We start from the raw sequence: 21,004 nt of genomic DNA, 5'->3' as shown, positions 1-21,004 counted from the left end.
GTCATACACTGTGCATGTATTACTCTTGCACTCAGAATGTGCAGCAGCCAGAGCGCAGGGGGACAGGGTGGTCCTCCAATGGAAACATCACATGGTAAATGGTGTCAGCCTCAGACGCAGACAGCTAAAGCTCTGTAATGAGCAGCCTCACAGTAAATCTGTTTGATTATGGCAGCTCAGAGTGACTCAACTGTCACTTCTACAGGCCATTTATCAGGCCTGATCCACAACTGCCAACAGGACATCTACAACTTCAGACTTCAGAGGCACAATGGTCTATTACTGGGATAACTTGGCTTTTTTCTCCCCTCTCTTCCAGCTTAGAGAAACAGTTTCTGAATCACAATGGGAAGTCCGCTCACATTAGTAAGATGTGTGTCATTTGGTCTGATGGATTTAGGGAAAGAGTCAACAGGTCACTCGACGTGCCATCCTCCTCATAGTGGGACAGAACAAAGACACACGTTTATCTCTGTCCACACAGTCCTTTATCTGTCTACAGTCAAACAGCCTAATCTCAACACTGTTTGATCACAACTCACACATAACTTAAGCTCGAACCAAATGTAATAAAATATTCCAGTATTCAAGCTTGGGGAGGGACTATTGCTGTGCGTGACATGCACAGAGGACCTGACCTGCCCACTTAATGCACCAGGTATGAAGCTGAAGATATCACAAAGCGCACCGTCCTCTGACTGTGCAAAAGAAAGTCTTGTCTACAGTTTGCATTTAGAAACACAAGATTGTGACCATAGTCCCTTCAGTGTCCTGGGTCCTCTCGGGGCCGTCCTCTCAATGGACATACCAAGAACAGGCGACCGCGAGGCATTCGAACCAGATGCCTAAGCCACCTCAGCTGCTCCTCTCGACATGAAGGTATACTCCGAGCTTCTCCCAAGTGAGAAGTTCCTCACCCCATCTCTAAGGTTGTGCAGCACCCTGCGAACTGCGTAACTCGGCCGTCTTTTTCCGCAATCTTGTCCTTTCGGTCATTACCCAGATCTCATGACCATAGGTGAGGGTAGAACGTAGATCAATAGATAAATCGAGAGCTTTGTCCCTAGACTCAACTCCTGCATCACCACAAAACTCCGATACAGCGATTGCATCACTGCCGATGCTGCACTGATCCATCTGTCGATCTCACGCTCCATCCGTCCTCACTCGTGAACAAGACCTAGAGATACTTGAATTCCTCTACTTGAGGTCACAAAGATGAGGTTATTTAAACTAATTAGAACCAGTATGATTTTGTTCCTGCGGCTAAAAAGATGAAAACATGTTAACTGTCTTGTTTGTTTCATATGCAATTCATAATGCACACTAGTGGACACATTCATGAAAAATATTGCAAAGAAAAGGATTTCTGTATTGTGCAGGATCTCAGTGACCCGACTGACTCCTTTCTTATCCCCCCTAACTGAGATGTTGCAAAGCCTCAAAGCGCAGACCTCTGAATTTAGAAACAGTTTCTATCCACAGGCAGAAAGGCTCATGAACATTAGGTTGGCTTCCTGTGTATCCAATTTGTTGCCGTATATTCTGTATAATCTAATGAATGTTGGTTTTGATATACAATTTTAACAATTCATCAAACATTGAGAGAGCAAGGGCAAAACATATGGGATTGCTTATGATATCTTGCTCATGCATAAGTGTGCCGCTGTGCTTCCTTCAGTTTACCCCAAGGGCAGAGGCGGCTTTATACTGTGGCTTACCACCACCCAGTCTGGATTGAATGAATTAAAAATCCCCTTACCCTGTGGGAAGACTTGTGTCATGTGAAAAAAAAACCAATACAAATATGACTCTCCTCCCTTCAATGAATCGTATGAATATGACAAATAAGGTCGAACTTGTAAATACATAAATACCTATATATTTTGTGGATAGTAATATATCTCAGAAACTGAAGCACTAAAGATATGTTTATTTTGGTCTGTCTTCCTATTATCCCCGGTGCTGCTGACAGGAACAGGACAATGGCCCTGTTGAACGGTCCCAACAGAGGGCTGATTCTTACCCCGAGTTTACTGGTCCCGCATGAGACTGCCTCAGAACTGACGTCAACAACAACCGGAGACATCTGAACACTCACTCTGTTTTGGATAGTCATAGACCAGTTTACAGCTGAACAGGGTCTTTAAAACGGATTTACAACTATCATTGTTTCAACAAATGAAAAAGGAAACACTGATCCAACACTTGACAGTTTGGCAATAAAATAAAATTTAAAAATCTTTTTTTTTAGCGTGTACCGTGTAGTCAAGAGAAATGTGTAATGTCTGAGTCAGATGCACATGTACTGTGCAAACAGGTCTTCAGGAGTGTTTTTTTTCTTTTTAATCTAATCTAATACAGTTAGTTACCGTAGTGATGGCCAGTCTAAAACTTCTTATGACAAACCACACATCTCCATGTCTCCAGATGACACCAGGCCAATAGATGCACTTTTTAACTGCATTTTAGAATCAAATTCTGGATGGCAGAAAACTTTCTCCAGCTTAACCAGGACAAAACTGAAATGTTAATCATCGGCCCTGAGGCCCAGATAGAGAGAGACTTTTACCAAAACTACAGTCACTGTCTATGAATCCTTCCTCACAGGTGAAGAACCTGGGTGTGATCTTTGACTCTGAGCTGGCGTTTATTCCACACATTAAGAATATCACAAAGATAGGTTTTTACCATCTAAAGAACATAGCCAGAGTCCGCCCCATTCTCTCTCGGGCCAACACGGAGACGCTCATGCATGCTTTTATCACCAGTCGTATCAACTACTGTAATGCCCTGCTTTCTGGTCTTCCCAAAAAGAGTATCTCAGGTCAACAACTTTTACAAAATTCAGCAGCTCGTGTCCTGACGAAGACCAGGAGGCGGGACCACATTACACCGGTTTTAGAATCGCTGCATTGGCTCCCTGTGTGTTTCAGGATTGATTTCAAAGTTCTTTTAATGGTTTTTAAATGTCTTAATGGTCTTGGTCCTTCTTATCTTTCAGAACTGCTTTTACCTTAAGAACCTTCACGGCCCCTTCGCTCCTCCGGCAGGGGTCTCCTAGTTATTCCTAAAGTCAACAAAAAGACTCACGGTGAGGCGTCTTTCCAATATTACGGCCCTCGCCTCTGGAACGACCTGCCGGAGGAGCTCAGGGCTGCAGAGAACGTTCATGTTTTTAAGAGCAGGCTCAAGACCCACCTTTTTAGCTTAGCCTTTAACTGACTAATCTAGTTATTTAATCCTAATATATAAAATGTATATATATGGGAGGTTGTCCCAGGCGCATTGTTTTAAATGCTGTAATCTGTAAAGCACTTTGTGATACCTTTCGGTATGAAAAGCGCTCTATAAATAAAGTTTGATTGATTGATTGACAACTGCAATTTTGTTTCACCATCTACTCACAAAATGTACTAGCTTAGCAATGGCTATTCCAGTAGGTCGACAACACAACCAAAAGTATCTTTTTTAATTCTGGAAATTAGAGCTGCAAACGTGCTTCAGATAAATGGATCATAAAAAGTAAAAAAAATGTAGACTCCGTATACTTTCCAGTAAAAGGACACACGGCTATTACAAAAACGGAATATTTTACAGGTTCTGCAAGTTTTATTTGCATATCCATGTAGCATCATCTTTGAAGTTGTTTTAGTACCAATTATAATAAGAACTGAGCTGTGGACTGTAAATACACTTGATGTGTTGTTAGTAACTCGTAGACACTAGTGTTAATCCAAAATACTCCGAATGAATCAACGGGCCCCTCCCTTATTTAGTCACCCACCGCTTCCTGCTTTAGTAAAAAAGCATTACTGGAAAATAACTACTGACCAGTCAACCTGTAGCAACAAAACTCATACAGTGTTAAATAAATAGAACTTTAAACTTATGGGGTGGGTTTATGTTGTGAAAAGAAAAGAAAAACCCTTGAGCTTTAAAAACAACACATGTAAAACCACACAGCTTCTTCATAATTTCAGTTAGTTTGAACAGTAAAGGCAAACCAAAACAATTGTTAAGTGCTTTTGTGTTACCTGTTGTAGCATCTCTTCCGTGGACGTCAGTTTCTGCCTGTGCTCCTCCAGAGAACTCTCCAAATCCCGGATCTTCTCGCCCTGAGCCTCCACCTGGTCAGTCAGAACACTCACCTGCACAGACACACATTTATCCATCAGTATGAGTCTGCTCTGCATAGACTCAGGGAGGACATTTGTAGATTCTTGACGTAAAAGTAAGTGTTTCATTTAGAGTATGTCAACCAAGTCAACCAACAATATTGTTATTCTGTATTGCTATCTCATGTCGAACAATGTTGCTCTGTGGAGGCAGCGTTACATGTATTGGTCAATCGGTGATTCATTTGTTACCCAACTTAAAAGTTCTCTTTCAGTTCTGAATCCTTCATCGTTCAGGTTGTGCCCTCTGTATACAACAAACAGAGCTGTTTATTCAAGCTAAATCAAAACTAATATGACACAATATTAATTACAAGAGCTCAAAGGCGAGCAGTCCCAAAGGCTATTGTCATGTTGTAGTGCAATTTATTGCTTAAATCTTGCATTCATCAAACACTTGCACCACAGTCTGATAGAGGTCTGATCCTGGTTTAGCTCAGACGACAGAAAACCACAAACTGAACCACACTGTGTCAGTCAGGAATGTGCAGACAGTGACAACACCACATCCACACACCCCACACTAGACTGCTCGCTTCAGCATCTATTGGGCAGACTGCCACAAGCACCAACAGCAATACTACGGTGATAAATAGAGCATGGATTGGTAAAAAAAAAAATCTATCTAGTGTACAAGGACAAATCACGAAATGTACAATTCTGACTTTGCACCCATTATATACAACAGTAAACAAGAAAGACAGATACGGGCAAAAAAAGTGCAATGTGATGATATGTTTTTACTTTTTACTAATTTTACAATACTTTACTAAATTAAATAACATATACTGTAACTTTTCAACTGTCCACGGGTATGAAAAGTGTATTCAGGCCAAATAATACATAGCAATGTTATTAAAAAACACTACAATATAATATGGAACAGGCCACAGCAAAATCTCCTAAGTTTCTTGCGCCCACAACTTTACAGGCTTAGTGGATGCGTGTGCTCTTTCTTTCAACTAATAAATAAACAGTGCAATAAAAAATATTGATATGACATATTATGCAAGTTACTTCTAAAATAGCTGCATCCAGACAAAGATCAACCCCAACATTAAAGTGCTGTCTTACCTGCTCAGAGCTAAACACATGACGAACGCACAGAGAGGGTGAACGTCCACATGTCCTACGCTCAATAATTCACCTGAAGGACACTCACGAAGAAAAGAAAGTGAAGCAAAGGCCCAAACGCTGAGAGAACAACCTGCTGACAGCCAATCAGACTCACTGTCTGGAACAACTAAACCCCCGTCACTTTAGGTGAGAGCCAATCAGAGGAGAGCAGAGGGAAGGAATGTGGTGTGGTTCAGAGATGCACAGGTATGTGGCACGCTTCAGATGTTAGTGATAAAAATAAATCATATGCAATCAATTGTTAACATATAAACCAGATTATTTTTTAAACCAGGATTATTTTTCATTTTTGTTTGCTTAGATACGGAATGGAGAAGACTGCAAAGCTTCCATTGTTTCTGAAGTTCTCTGGCAAACCCAAAAAATAGCGAATTTTGGAAAGTAAACAAATTATTTTACTCCTTTGCCAATGTCTACACCTTGTACTCCCCTTGTAGTCATCTGTCTCTTCTTTTATTTTGTTATAAAAGTATAAGTCTGGAATGAATATCGCAAACTCCACACTAATAAAAGTTAATGAAAAGCAAAAGTACAGAACGCAGACAGATCTTGATGTCTCGCGTCACAGATGTATAATCTATGGCTTTAGCAGCAGCACATGGTGGTTACAGTAAACACCTGCTCAGAGGCAGCTCCAATGTGTCCCGACATGTTTGTTATGGATGAGCTAAAAAAAAACAGAAGCCACGATTAAAGAGGTTTCTCTATAGCTTCAGACAAATCCTGGCTCACAGTTTCAAATCTTTTTAATTTAAACCCACCTGCGCTAAAATTGTAATTCTGTGATCATGCTGTATTTATATTTAATTTAAGACAGTAAAAAAGGAACTTTGAAAGGTCTTGAATGAAATCCTGAATACACAGAAAGGCGTGATGCAGTTAGCAAAGTACCTGATGTACCTTATGTAGACGGGAAAAAACAAACATCCTTTAAAAAGCAGTACTAACCAACTTGTAAATCTGAATAAATCCTTTCCGTAGTCCCTCTGGGGGTAACATAAGTGTTAATGGGATGATTGGGGGGTCTTTCATCTCCCCCTGGTGCAACTTCGCTGCCTTGGGGTCGGAGGCTCCAATACGCATGAATGGACTCACGAAAAATAAGCTAACAGGCTAACGGACAATGCTAACTGTGGGCTAGCGCCACTTAAGCAGTATTTACAGCCAGGTTTGAGTGAAAAAAATGATCTCCATTGTGTAATTGGATGTACAATATCCCTCTGTCCCTTTGTCTTTTCTATCAGCGTAGTATTTACTCTTAAGGACAATTAATGAGTAAAAAAACGCAACATGCTACGACACCTGCAGTGGCGCTTATGGCCTCTAGGGGCATGAGTTATTTAGATCAGCTTTAACTATGCTCTTCTTTTGTTTTGCCTCACAATTTGTGTAAAAATAAATGCAACTACAGTCTTTTGAGAACAGTACAATCAGCACTTATTAATGAAGTTGTCAACTGCCATAACCAATTAGTTGATTCATCATCCATCAGAAATGTATTGTCCAACTATGATAAATGCGTTGGAAGTTAAATCAAAATGTAGCAAACACGACAAAAAGATCTGCAGTTAGTTGTTGACTTCATATTACCTTGAAACAGGAATCATTTAGTAGCTGAATTCTCAAGCTGAATGTTAATCTAATCAAGTGTATAGAAGGTCTAACCTGTAGCACCAGGGACTCCTTGTCTCCCTCTAGGCGCAGGAGTCGCTCCTGGTAAGTTTCATTGTTGGTTGGAGAGCAGATGTTCACCTGGACACATAATGGAACAGTGCTGAAATTAATACATTTTCACAGTTGAGTTTATAATAAAATTGGACGGGATGTCAATGGGAAACCAAAGATAATTGGTCAGACTCGCTTTGGAAAAATAGAAAAACACACATCATCAGTGAGACATACCCCTCTTTGTCTAAACTTCTGTGGATATAAATAGATCTATGTTTAGACTGGCAACAATGCCAGGTTATTCCTGATGGATAAAGAAAAAGTTCAAAATGTGCATCCTGAACAAGACACATAATCTAATCCATTTTGACAACCGTCACAGCATAAAGCCAGAGCAGCATTACCCAGCCTCTGCATAGTTTCTGCATAGTGAACATAGAGAAAGCAAACGAAGTACAAGATAGAGTTCTTGTTCTGAGGCCTGGCTTTTTAGAGAAAATCACATTTACTGAACTCTGCGAGGGGCCTGGCAGCAGATGAATCACAGAGTTAAATAAAATTAGTTCAAACTATAAATGTAGCGGATGATTGTGCTGCACAGACACACGGCTGTTCATGTGAGCATTCTTCACTGCAGCACATGATGAGGAGCACATCATCTGACTCTGCAACAGGCATCTCTCCTAGGCACAATGCTCCGAAGCCACATCTGAATAGAACAAGTACTTTGGTATAAAATATAGATACTTTGTTCAGCACATTATGAATACTATAACACACAAATAGTAACTGAATGAACAATGCAACACTGCTCATGTAGAAAGCATCACATCGGTTCCCATGTCTTGGCTTGTTTATGCTTCAAATCAAAGCTGACCACTGAACCACATTGAATTACTGGAGTTAACAAGGTAGTCCAGTGGGTATGAAATAGCATCCTTCCCACTATGGAAGAAACTCTGGGATAGAAAGCAAACATATCCCAGACTAAATATGTAGGCTTAATCGCTTTAAAATGGATGTTAAGCACTAACACACGCAACTATTTACAAGATGTCAGTGCAAAATTCTAGAGTGTTTCTATTTTACAAATACAAATGAAAAACAGCTGTGAATGTTTGATCTCCAACTATTTTAATGATGGCCCCTGAGGCAACAATGAATATCTGTAGGGTGATCATTTGCTACATGCTATCACATGCTCCATCTTATGTCAGGCGCCTGTAAGGAACTCCCCATCGCATGATATGAATGTGACCAGCAAGTCGGCTTCTTCATAGATGTGCAGTCGTTTTCCACATGAAGTAATAGGGCAAGACATGGACAAGACAAATGGAGCCACATGCAGGCACCTACTTAAACTCAGTAACAGGTATCATTTGTTGTGGCGTGATCAGCAACACTGTGCATTACGCGCCTCTGTGTGGTGTATGACACATTCTCCCTTCGTCTGAATGGGTTTCCCCCAACTGCTCTGATTTTCCTACACCCAAAATATGCACATCCTCCAGCTTGGAAATGCTAATTGCGACTCAGGCTAAAGATCTGGAGCAGCGGCATAGCGATCGCCCACTGCTCCTAACGCGCTACCCTGAAAGCACTGGTGCTTGAAAGACTGAGTCAAATGTGGGTGGACACATTTCTCTAAAGAAGCAATGGTTTTTAAATGTCTTTCTCCTTTTTAGTTTCCTTACTGAAATACCAAGCAAAAGTAGAACAAAAACTTTATCAGTTTTGTGTATTCTGCTCCAACTTAAGGCAACGCCAAACTAGAAATCCTTTAATCCCTTGATAAAAGTAGAGGAGACATTCACAGTTGACCCTCGCACTGAAAACAACTGATTAAATCCCCTGTATCACGCTGCTTTGTCAGACTCCATCAGATGATCTCCCTAATGTGATACTAACAAGACTCTCCTGAACTCACAACAACACTCACAAGCATGGATGCTTCAGGCCCTTGCTCTGAAGAGGGAAATTACATAAGGAAACTCTATGCAGCAGGAAATAACACAATAAGATACAGACAATGAAGAAGATGCAGCAGAAAGAGCAAAGAAAAAAAGCAAAGTCACTGCAATCAAGCTCGTCAGTGTGTTTGAAAGAATCCAGTTGTGAAAATCAGTCCAATGTGTTGATATTGAGGAACTTTTCGAATAGATTATGTGTGCTGTTTTGCCATTTTTTGTGTGCATAGATTGGAATCTGGCATAACACATTCAGCAACATGAGTGACAATCATCAGTAGCAGCTATGTCCAAAGTTAAATGCTTTATATTTCATAGAAGGTAACATAAGGATCTTAATAAGTTATCTTTCTGTTTGAGTAATTCAGCGATGAGCTCAAACCTGACCATCCCTTCGCAACAGTATCACCAAAACTTTGCACACTTGTTCCATATCCCGGCATTTCAAGAACTCTTCATTCATTTTCCTGACATCATCGTCATGACAACATTCCCGGGTTTTACGAACTTCACACATACTCAATGCACCAAAGTTCTACATTTCCAAATTGGTGGTTAATAATTGTGTTGTTGTTGTTGTTCTGACCTTTTTGAGCCAGGAGAAGTGCCTGTAGAAATCAATGGGAGTGTCCATGCTCCTTGCAGCCCATCGCGGCCCGGACCAGAAGTGTGCGGCTGTCACCAAACCCTTGTCTGTAACTTCACAGCTGTGGTGGAGGAGGAGGGCCTTGCAACCCTCTCTCGCCCTCCCACTTCTTCACCCTCTTCTGTGGTTTTCCCTCTTTGTGAGCTTTACAGGCATGCATTCCCATTCAGTCCATAGGTGTTGCCTCAGAGTCGCTGCTCGTGTAGAGTCGCTGTCGCTCTTTTGTTCCGTTTGTATTCCTGTGGCATGAGTTTTTCCTTGACTTTCTTCAGGCCTCCGTCACTCCCCCCCCCCATGTCTTCTGACTCTGACGGACAAATGGTACAGTCCCACAGTGGAGGGAGCGGGTGGGAAGGGTCTGGTCGTTTTTCTTAGTGTCATCTGTTTATGTCTCTTTCACTGCGTTCATCTGATAAAGACTAACATGATAGTTTCTTTTACTGTGTGCTAAAAATATCTGCTCTAAGATTCTAGTTAAAGTCAGTCAGTATTTTGTCAGCTAATATCTAACATTAATTTTGTGGCTAAAAAGTATAATTCATAATACTCACATGTGCAGTTCCGTTTCTGGGTCAGTGTAATGAGAGGCGTCCTGGGACATCAGAATTTCCTGTCTGTAATGCCCTGATGCTTCCTGTGTTTACATGTCTATCTGCCCCTCAGAAAGAAGCCCACAGGGGGCAGAGTAATTGTAAAGCAAGGCCATCTTTGAAGGAGAGGCATCTACACACAGCTTGTTCAGAAGATATTAGGATCTTTTCTTTTTTTTTCATCCTATCCAACCAAGTTTCAAGCAAATACTTGACGTTTCAGACAGTTTTTGGTGTCCAATATTATCTGACCACAAATACTGAATAATATACCAATGGAAAATAAAGCATTGGTGGAAGTTTACAGGTCTGCCAACGTTGCAATAAATAGATCTACAAAGTAAGGGTCGCAGCAAGCAACAATAAAATTAGATATAGGGTCTCACTCTCTTGTCTTGAGTTTGGCTGCATTACATAAACCTTATTTTCCCTGATGAGATGAGGCAAAACTAAACAATGCAAGAACTCTTCAAACATTCAGTTTTGGCTTCATTTAACTTGCACCCTCGACATTGGGTGAGAACGTATTTGGGTGAAAAACAAAACAGTTGTGACATGCTTGACTGGGCTAATGAATGAATACACTTTATGCACCATACTGCCATCTGGTGTTTGGAGATGCAAAGTCAACATTTCATAGTTACAGTAAATAACCTACACACAATTATTACTGGAACTTCAGTGTATTGTTGTATCGGCCATTCATTACGAAAGCCGAGATATGTTTCATCATTATCACCCTGAAGAAAGAGGGTGAACTTTGATTAATATGTTAAACTGCAATAATGTGTTTCTGTGTGAATGTGCACTCTCACAAATCTATCAAACAGCAGCCATTATAGTCAATTAGCACAGCTCGAAGCAAAACGGCTATAAAACAAAAGCTAAAAGAAAAAAGGCGGGGGAAAGAGCTAATAAATAAAGCCTGACAAAAAAGCTCGAAGGTCTGTGCACCATGTGAGACATCTGCTACTGAAACAAGCAATGCCCCACAGCTGGTCAACCAAATCACCAACTTTCACATGTAACTGTATCAGACTAACGCATGAGCTAGAAGCTGCAAGTCTTACCTCTAAAGTCTCTAGTCCACCGCCAAAGTGACCACACACTGCACTGAAGAGCAGCTCATTTACAAACAAACTCAGTAAATGCACGGGGACGGGGGAAAACCTGGATGTGGGCCCACGGAGGGGAGTGGAGTGGATGGAGTGAAGAAAACAAGAGAGAGGTGGTGGGACTGCAAAAAATAAATAGGTGTACAGATCAAGGAATACTGTATACTGAACTGCAACAGGTCCCTAAGGGCACGTTTTTACATTTCTTCACGGCTTTCTCTTTGCCAAATCAACGCTAGTCACAACTCGTCAAGCATACTGTAATGTTTTGTAAAGATGATTGATAGTAGGACTCAGTATCACAGCCAGTTCATGAGTGTTCATGAGTATTGTAATAACTATTGCTTATGAACATAAAAAAAACGTTTTTTTTAAACATTTTTTATTAACTTGAATAACTTGAATTTTACTTTTTTACGTCAATTAGGTCGATCACTTTTAGCATCCTTCTGTTATATAACACACTGAAGTAATGGCAAGTTAAACACTGTGGTCTTTTGTGACAATGCTGAGATAGATATTGTAAGTAGCACACACAGTAAATTATCTCCTTGTGTGTAGTAATTGAAGTAATATATATATATTAATATGTAGTAGAGAGAGAGAAAATATATATATAATATAAAACTAATATTTAGATGTAATATACATACATTATTTTTTTCAACCTCTTGGTTGATTTGTTTTCTTTTTCAATTTATTTGAATTAATATATGTAACAGTGGCAATAGAAGATCAAAATAGTCCTTGTCTTCCACAGGTTCATTCACATATACATGGGGTAGACAAGAGGCAGCAGCTGAGAAAAACCTTATCACACATTAAAGCAGAACTAAGAAGTGCCCCTAGAGGCCATAAGCGCCACTGCAGGTGTCGTAGCATACTATCTATTATAGAAAACGCTATCTCAATGGCCGCCGCCTGGGCGCCGCCATGTTTATTTCCCATACCGACTTTGAAGCTAAGCAGGGAAGTGCCTGGTTAGAACTGGGATGGGAGACCGTTCCTCCGAAGCTAAGCAGGGAAGTGCCTGGTTAGAACTGGGATGGGAGACCGTTCCTCCGAAGCTAAGCAGGGAAGGGCCTGGTTAGGACTGGGATGGGAGACCGTTTGGGAACACCAGGCAGCCTGGCGACAGTACTGAGTGTGTGCGTGGACATCCGCGGCCGGCCCCCACGTGACGGTCCCACCGGCCGCGGGCATTGGCCACGGGTCCATATGGACCGCGGTGCTGCTGTCCGAGGACAACCCGCTGTCACACAAACGCGAGTGCACGCGATCTGACTGCCGTGCGTGTGCGCGCATCCTAACTGGCCGATGTGTGCGTGTGTGTATGTGTGTGCGTGTGCGTGCGTGCCCAAAACCTGCTCAACCACGAGCCTCTAATCAAACGCGCTGCTCCGACTGATTTCTCCTCCGTGTGAGTGAAAGCGAAAATGAAACCACTTAACGAGCGCATGGCCTGCACTGCGTTGGTTTTTTCCCTTTTTTTTTTTACTTTGCTGCTGTACCATTTGTTTTCTATTTTGCTTTCACGTATTGTGAGCCCAGAGGTACATTTTATTCTACAGCAGCTTTGAAAGCATTGCCAATTTTATTGTAAAGTTATAAATACTGTCTAACAACGATCATTAGGCTACTTCAGTTCAAAACCTACTCATTCTTTTTTTTTATTGTACACTACCGTGATGCACCAAACCACGGGTCCTGCACCGTGACCCAAACCGTTAGAGCTGAACCCCTAATATTTATCCATAATTATTCCACTGTCTCTTGAATCCTGTTCCCCGAGTTTAGCGAAAATATTGTCGTACTTTATAAGACAGGACCACGGGTGCATCAAACACTCCAATTGCAGTTTGTTTGAAATTTTTTTGAGCCTTCATTCTTTTACTCATTTGTAGTGGCCATAGTTTTTGGAATGGGTTGGGAACCACTGGTCTACAGCTGAACTGTGTGACGGGTTGGACATTTCTTTGTAGTCACTCACAATCTCTGAATATCAAATGTGGAGACTAGCGAGGCCCGGCCGAAGGCCGGGTCTCAGCTAGTCTATTATAGAAAACGCTATCTCAATGGCCGCCGCCTGGGCGCCGCCATGTTTATTTCCCATACCGACTTTGAAGCTAAGCAGGGAAGTGCCTGGTTAGAACTGGGATGGGAGACCGTTCCTCCGATGCTAAGCAGGGAAGTGCCTGGTTAGGACTGGGATGGGAGACCGTTTGGGAACACCACGAAGCCTGGCGACAGTACTGAGTGTGTGCGTGGTTGGTGGTGCTGCTGTCCGAGGACAACCCGCTGTCACAAAAACGCGAGTGCACGAGATCTGACTGCCGTGCGTGTGCGCGCATCCAAACAGGGCGCTGTGTGTATGTGTGTGCGTGCGTGCCCAAAACCTGCTCAAACACGAGCCTCTAATCAAACGCGCTGCTCCGACTGATTTATCCTCCGTGTGAGTAAAAATGAAACTACCACTTAACGAGCGCATGGCCTGCACTGCGTAGTTTTTTTCCTTTTTTCTTTACGCTGCTGCTGTACCATTTGTTGTCTATTTTGCTTTCACGTATTGTGAGGCCAGAGGTACATTTGATTCTAAAGCAGCTTTGAAAGCATTTCCAATTTTATTGTAAGGTTATAAATACTGTCTAACAACGATCATTAGGCTATTTCTGTTCAAAACCTACTTATTATTTTTTTTATTGTACATTACCGTGATGCACCAAACCACGGGTCCTGCACCGTGAACCAAACCGTTAGAGCTGAACCCCTAATATTTATCAATAATTATTCCACTGTCTCTTGAATCCTGTTCCCCGAGTTCAGCAAAAATATTGTCGTAGTTTGTAACAAAGGAGTACGGGTGCATCAAACACTCCAATTGCAGTTTCTTTCAAATTGTTTTTTGCCTTCATTATTTCACACTTTTGTAGTGGCCATAGTTTTTGGAATGGGTTGGGAACCACTGGTCTACAGCTGAACTGTGTGACGGGTTGGACATTTCTTTGTAATAACTCATCATCTCAGAATATCAAATGTGGAGACTAGCGAGGCCCGGCCGAAGGCCGGGTCTCAGCTAGTGCTGATAGAAAAGACAAAGAGAGAGAGGGATATTACACATTGTGCCACAATTGTGGCCATACCGCCTTTGCTCTGCCCAATCCCGTCAGACCTTGGAAGCTAAGCAGGGAAGGGCCTGGTCGGTACTTGGATGGGAGACCGTTTAGTAACACCAGGAAGCCTAGCGAATGCAGTGTGTGAGTGAGTGTTGGTGGTGGTCGGAGGGGCCGATGGCGCAGACTGGTTGCCTCGCTTCCGTCAGTCTACCCCAGGGCAGCTGTGGCTACAATAGTAGCTTACCACCACCAAGTATGGAGTGAACGAATAATGCAATGTAAAGCGTCTTTGAGTGTCCAGAAAAGCGCTATATAAAACCGATGCATTATTATTATTATCAACTCTATGGACACAATGGAGATAATGTTTTTCACTCAAACTTGGCTGTAAACACTCCTAAAGTGGCGCTAGCCTGCAGTTAGCTTTACCCGCTACCCTGTTAGCTTCTTCTTCGTGATTCTGTCAGTGTGTATTGTGTCTCCGGCCCAGCTGGCAGGAAAGTTGCAAGGGTGGGTTTCTGGCCACAGACACCGGGGGAGATGAGAGACCCCCCCAATCAACACTTGTATTAGCCCCAGAGGAACTACGAAAAGGATTTATTAAGCTAAGCAAGTTACTTAGTTCCTCTTTTAAATGAAAATGTATTGAATTCATTGGATTTATTGCCCATCCATAACCGGGTTACTGTGTTGCTCCGATGCTTATGCATAATTTGTATTACACATAGACTTCAGTACATTTAACTATAACACATAATCCTTTCCGTTTGAAACATGTGAGCAAATCGACGTGCTGTGTGCTAATCTGTGCCTCAGAGGGAGAGGTGTAAAAACATTGCGGTGCTGAAAGAGGCCTTTGAGCTCAACAGCTGGACCCTTCTCTTCGATGTTGTGAGTCCAACTTTATTTTACACAAGATGTCCGCTTTGATAAATGCACTTATGTAACTCCAGCAGGCAATCTTCATGCCCTGAGCAATAAGGCGCACTTCAGAGCCAGCCCAGTAACATCAGGAGACAAGCGGTCAATTTTACAGTTGTCAAAGGCTGCACTCAACCAAAAAGTCTCCAGCAAAAAAGATGTACCACATGATTATAATAGCTCTTATTCAAGGTGTTGCGTAAAAGAACCGATACTAATACTAATTTCGAAAAATTGCGACTAGATTTGCAACTTATATTTCAACTTTAACATTTAAGCGCAACCGCCTCCATCCCAGTGTGCATACATAGAGTATAGTAAATAGTGGTACTCACGTCTCCACTGGTCAGCCACTGCAGCAGGGCATGTGCAGTTTGAGTGGGCAGCTGTGACCTGAGACCCTCCCTCTCCTCTGCACCGGACTGAAGCTCTAGGGCCTCTTTCAGGTCCTCCGCCAGCGACAGCACCCGCATCGAACTGAAGCTGCCCGGGGAGGCTATCTCGAACAGGCTGCTCGAGGACGCCACTGTCACCGACTTAGAACCTGCAGCAGAGAACATGGTCCACTTACTTTCTGTCAGTGATGAGAGCTGATATGAGTATGGCACTTTGATGCAGATTTCCATCTATCCTTGTGCTGTGGGGATCTCCACTATGCGTATGTGTCATCTGGATTATTTCCCACACATCTGCATGCACTCACAGGACACTGCAGCGGCTCTAAACTCATGCACACTGTCAGACTATATTATTAATCAAATACATTTTTAACTAAAGTTTCAATATATGTTAATTTGGCAGACAATGGCTACTACATTATCCAAGAACAAAGAGCTGTAAAGCTCGCAAGTGGAAAATAAAGACTGTAAATACAAGAAAGTTGCTGGATGTGCCACACAGATGCTCCACGGAAGCGACTGGCTTAAGTGTGCTCATTTATCCCCGGCAGATGTTTGGATAAAACATTGTGCAGTGTAAATAATATGATATGAGAGCGGTCATAATTTCCTCATTGCGATTGGTTGATGCTATCACAAATGAGTCTAATGTATTTCTATTTTTGGCTGAACTGCTTTGGCTGCAGTGAGAAAAAAAAAGAACTGTTCATTTGTTGTGTGATGGTTTCTTTAATACTTCTTTCTTCTCAGCAAATGAAAACAATTCTAGATAGTTAGAAAGCCTTGAACAAACCCAAATGTCCAAAGTTAATCAAATGAGTTTGTCAAGTGACTAGTGAGAAAGTATGAAATTCAACAACAGTAACCTCTACAATATGATTGGATTTTGGGACTTACCTGCGATGATGTCGTCCATCTGCTCCAACGCAGCCTCCAACATGTGACTGGCCTCCATTTCCATGGCAACAGAGGGTAGCATCAGATCTGTTCAAGTGAGCTGGAAGAATAAAGTTATTGAATTAAGGGCTGCACAATAAATCGCTCAATTATTGTTATCACAATATCAGGCGACTTAATATTCATATTGCAACACACAATATATTATATATTGTGTGTAACAATATAAAAGAACACTCACTGAGGTCTTGCAACTTTAACACTAACCATTCATTCATGCACACACATCATTCATCCTGGCCTATTGTACATGTTTTTTTTCCGTGATAGGGGAAACCGCAGTAGCCTCCTCGGTAATGAACCCGGGACCATCTTGCTGTGAATGACGAGGCACTCAGGCAATAGCAGACAACACCGACACAAAAATCTGTTAAAATGAAAAAAAAAAAAAAACTTTCTCCAGCTCTTATTGAACTGCTGCCCACACATCCCCAGAGGCAGCCAGGGTCTGGCCCTGATCCCGTTCCCCTCATCGCTCCTCTGTCGACCTGTCACAGCCGCTTAGGGACCAGTGGACATCAACATGAGCGCATCAACAAGAAGGACACTCATGTATTCAAGCAATGTCCCTCCCTCCAACACAGAAGCTTTAGCTACGCTTATACACACACACACGTTATGACAACCGCTGGAACTGCCATGTGCCCAATTCACTCAATGCAGTGACGTGTCCTCGTAGAGTTTACATAATAAACTCCACTAAGAAACAGAACAGGCTTAGTTTGATATAGCATATTATGTCTACACTGGAAAGTAAATATGGTCAATTATATTAAATTATATTCAGTTTCAATTGCAAAAAAAAAAAAAAAAAAAAAAAGTCCTACTCTCACTGCTTTGATGAAAAAATACAAATTCACAAAGTTTTCGTTTTGTTCAAATAAAACTGATAGTAGGCCTAAAGTTTTTGCGTGTGAAAAATGCAAAAACAATTCTCTGTTAATAATTAAGTGAGAGAGCGATGACATGATCTCTCTGAACAACCACAGCTTTGTATTTTAGTGAAGGACATTGTGGATTTACAGACCTTTCAGTGGACTGTTGTTTGGTACATGGTGATTGGTCACGTCTGGTACCACAATGTCCGTGTCTTAGCTGGGATGTGTCTTTGCATTGTCATAATGTCACAGCTAAGTCATCACATATTGGATAATAGGCTGTAACTGTATGAAAAGTATGGCATGTCCTACTACCACAAGCTTTGTACATGCAATGCTAATGCTAATAGCACCTCCTAGTGTAAAATATTGTTTATAACAACATTGTTCTGGTTTTATGCATTAAACTTGCATTAAAAGCTTTTCAGCCCAGTTTTTGAGAGACAGGAGCAAAGAACTGGTAGATCGGAATTTATATTGACTGTTTCCTTGTTCATTTGTGTGTATGATAAACATGGTCACAATGAGCCAAAGATTGATGTCAGCACTCACCGTGACACTCTCACTACAGAGGAAAAACCCGTTTTTCCTTTCCACTTAAAGGTGTGTCTGCGCCAATGTTGACCAAGACTTGAAGGAGATATTTAAGTCACCCAAGGAAAACACAATATTGTATATACGATGAGACATATAAGTTAACTTCATACAAAACCTGCAAATGTACAGTGTGCTGTAGAGATTTTATTTTATATTTGGAGACATAGATGCTTCCCACTTTGAGCCAACTACTGAACCAAGTTACAAAATAAATTCTTTCAGCTCAGGAAAGTACAAGTGAACAGTGAACAAGTATATGTGAGGAAATAGATTACAATGCCAGACTGTGAGGTTCATTCTGAGTTCTGTATGTGGTGCTGATCAAATAGCGATTGCTGCAGATAAAATACTACATCTGCACTCCAAATTTTCAGTAGCCTTCACTCCTTCAGCTGGAAATGTAGTGAGTTGTACTTTGAAGACCGACTTGGTTAGAAAGATCAATGAAGCGAGTAATGCCTTAACACCTCAGCTTTTATTAGACACTCCGCACACAGCGGTCTCTGCTTCGTCAGGCTCCACAGTGAATCCTGCTTTCTGTGCGCTAGGATTATTTCACCACAGCTTATAGACACTGCAGCACAAGCAGCTCAGGAGCCTATTCTCAAAACAGTGTGTGAGGTTGGATTTCCTCTTGTGCTGGAAAAGCTCATTTAGGCTCAATGTTGGATACAAATAAGCTCTTCCACATTTTGCGTTTATCTTCTGCACACTTTCACCGCTAGAAAAGCAGACCCAATTTACTGACAGGAATTCAAGTTGAGGTTGGTGCAACTTTTGAGAATTTCCTACAATATCACAATTAAGCTGAAAGGTTTGCTGAAAATGTTCCAATTCCAAACATATTTAAAAGCAGATCGGTCAATCAACAGAGTCAGCATGGTTGAGACTCCAGTTCTGTTCTTGTTTGTTCCAAAGTTTATCTCTTTGTTAGTGCCACTGGGCTGGACAGACTTCCACTCCAAGTGACCTGCTCACATCTGAACGAGGTTTGGTCCAGTTACATTTCTGCTTTTTCATTTGTATCTAGTTCATCCACAGCCGGCCTAATGAAGCAGAAACACAACACATGAGTTCAATCCCCACGGGGACAACAATATCAATGTCATTCAAATGCCATATGCAGCAGGCAAACATGCTCATCAACAATATAGCAACGCAAATCAACTGAAAAATAAGTATAATACTGTAACAAATTTTAAGTAAGTGTGGATCTATAATGTGGAAATGCAGCCACTTGTAGGCTACTGGTGAGAGCGGCTTTCAAAAGTGATAAATGCTACAGTTGTTGCTCGCAGAAACAGAAGAGCAGCTAACAGGAAGCTGGCAGCGATCCAGAACTACCACATTCCCATCAGTCACTGGTGGAGTTGCTGCTAATCACCACCACAGTGTGCCTCTGGGCTGACACTGCAGCTGTACAACACAGATGAATACACTGCTCCTCAATGTTACACTTTTAACATGATTAATTCACCTGTTGCCTCTTACAAGGTGCTAAGACAGAATAAATGCATACTATGTCTTGATGAGAAGTGGAGATGTCAAAACAAATCTATACTCAATACTAATCAATTCCAAACCTACTATCTAAGATATCGATACTTATCTAGCCATAAATATTGCAGCTTTTTACAATTAGAGATGCACCGATCCAGTTTTATTGCTTTCGATACTGATACCGGGGTTTGAGTATCTGCCGATATCCGATATGAACCTCCTGGTTGCCTCCCGCGGGAGGTGTTCCAGGCATGTCCTAGTGGGAAGAGGCCTTGTTGGTGGGACTATGTCTCCGAGCTGGCCTGGTGTCGCCTCGGGGTCCCCCCAGAACCCCCAGAACAGCTGGAGGAGGTGTGTGTGGATCTGGAAGTCTGGGCATCTCTGCTGAGACTGCTGCCCCTGCGACCCGGCCCCGGATAAAGCGGAAGAAAATGGATGGATGGATGGAATATTTTAGATATTTATAGTTTCGACCCAACCTTGATTAGTTGCCATTAGCATTAGCATGCTCCCGCTAGCTTTAGGATGCTGTTGCTAGCCAGCCGCGATCAGAAATACATTTGCAGAGGATAAAACCAACTCAGCGATTGAAATGCCCAGGTGCTTCAAAATGATATACAGCATGCCTGTATTCACTTAGATTGTGAACGTTGTGTTTTTAAGGCGTTGGTGTCGGTTCAGTATCTGATATTTGTAGTTTTGTATTTGTATTTTTTCCAGTATCGGCTCTGATATCTGAGTATCGGAGTATTCCAGTATCGGATCGGTGCATCCCTAGTTACAACCAACAATTAAACAAAATAGGACAGATAATTCAAAATAACAGTTTTCATGAGAAGGAAAGAAACAGACTCTATCTTGTGTTGAAAACTTCATTCAATCGATACAATTCTAAATACTATGTGAAATTGGTACAATACTAACAGGTAGCAAGTGTGAAATCAATAACAGCAAACAATAGGGAAAAGACTACAGAAAGAAGACTTTGGCTAATTTGGTTAAGTCCAAATTACCACTGGTCACACAAAAGTATACAACAATAGATCCCAAAAGGTATAAGAGGGGAATTTGGTTTGGTGTTCCACAAACGCTAGAGTCCACCATCAACTTTAACAACTTTAATGAACTCACTACAGCGTATTGTGTCAGTAACAGCTCATGATTTGTTAAAAAATAACCAGGCATTTTATAAAGTAGTGTAAATTCTGAGTTAAACAAGCTATTTTAAATCCTTTCATTTGTATTGTTAGACCATGCAGTGTCTAGATCCAGTGAGTGACTATACGCTAGATATAATGAGTCATTAACTTCATTCATCTGTAATAAAACAAGGATCCCG

The 21,004-nt window shown here is 41.6% G+C and overlaps 1 protein-coding gene across 9 annotated transcripts in view; it reads right to left on the bottom strand.

The window, feature by feature from the left end:
* ppfibp2b (PPFIA binding protein 2b) overlaps positions 1 to 21,004 on the bottom strand; it is a 51,927-nt gene that overhangs the window by 20,235 nt on the left and 10,688 nt on the right. For 8 of the 9 annotated variants that reach the window (XM_079567509.1, XM_079567508.1, XM_079567511.1 and 5 more), the window contains exons 2-5: positions 16,631 to 16,730; positions 15,671 to 15,879; positions 6,981 to 7,067; positions 4,038 to 4,151 (exon numbers count right to left, since the gene is read on the bottom strand). In XM_079567509.1, coding sequence (XP_079423635.1) covers positions 4,038 to 4,151; positions 6,981 to 7,067; positions 15,671 to 15,879; positions 16,631 to 16,712 — 492 coding nt within the window. In that variant the 5' untranslated portion in view covers positions 16,713 to 16,730. Of the gene's footprint in view, positions 1 to 4,037; positions 4,152 to 6,980; positions 7,068 to 9,536; positions 9,871 to 15,670; positions 15,880 to 16,630; positions 16,731 to 21,004 lie in introns of those variants that run through there. The other variant, XM_079567516.1, reaches the window with a different exon arrangement.

Source organism: Gobius niger, assembly GCF_951799975.1.
Source record: "Gobius niger genome assembly, chromosome: 12".
Taxonomy (NCBI): Eukaryota; Metazoa; Chordata; class Actinopteri; order Gobiiformes; family Gobiidae; genus Gobius; species Gobius niger.
Note: the sequence above shows the minus strand (reverse complement) of the source record. Positions and strands in the feature narration are given on the sequence as shown.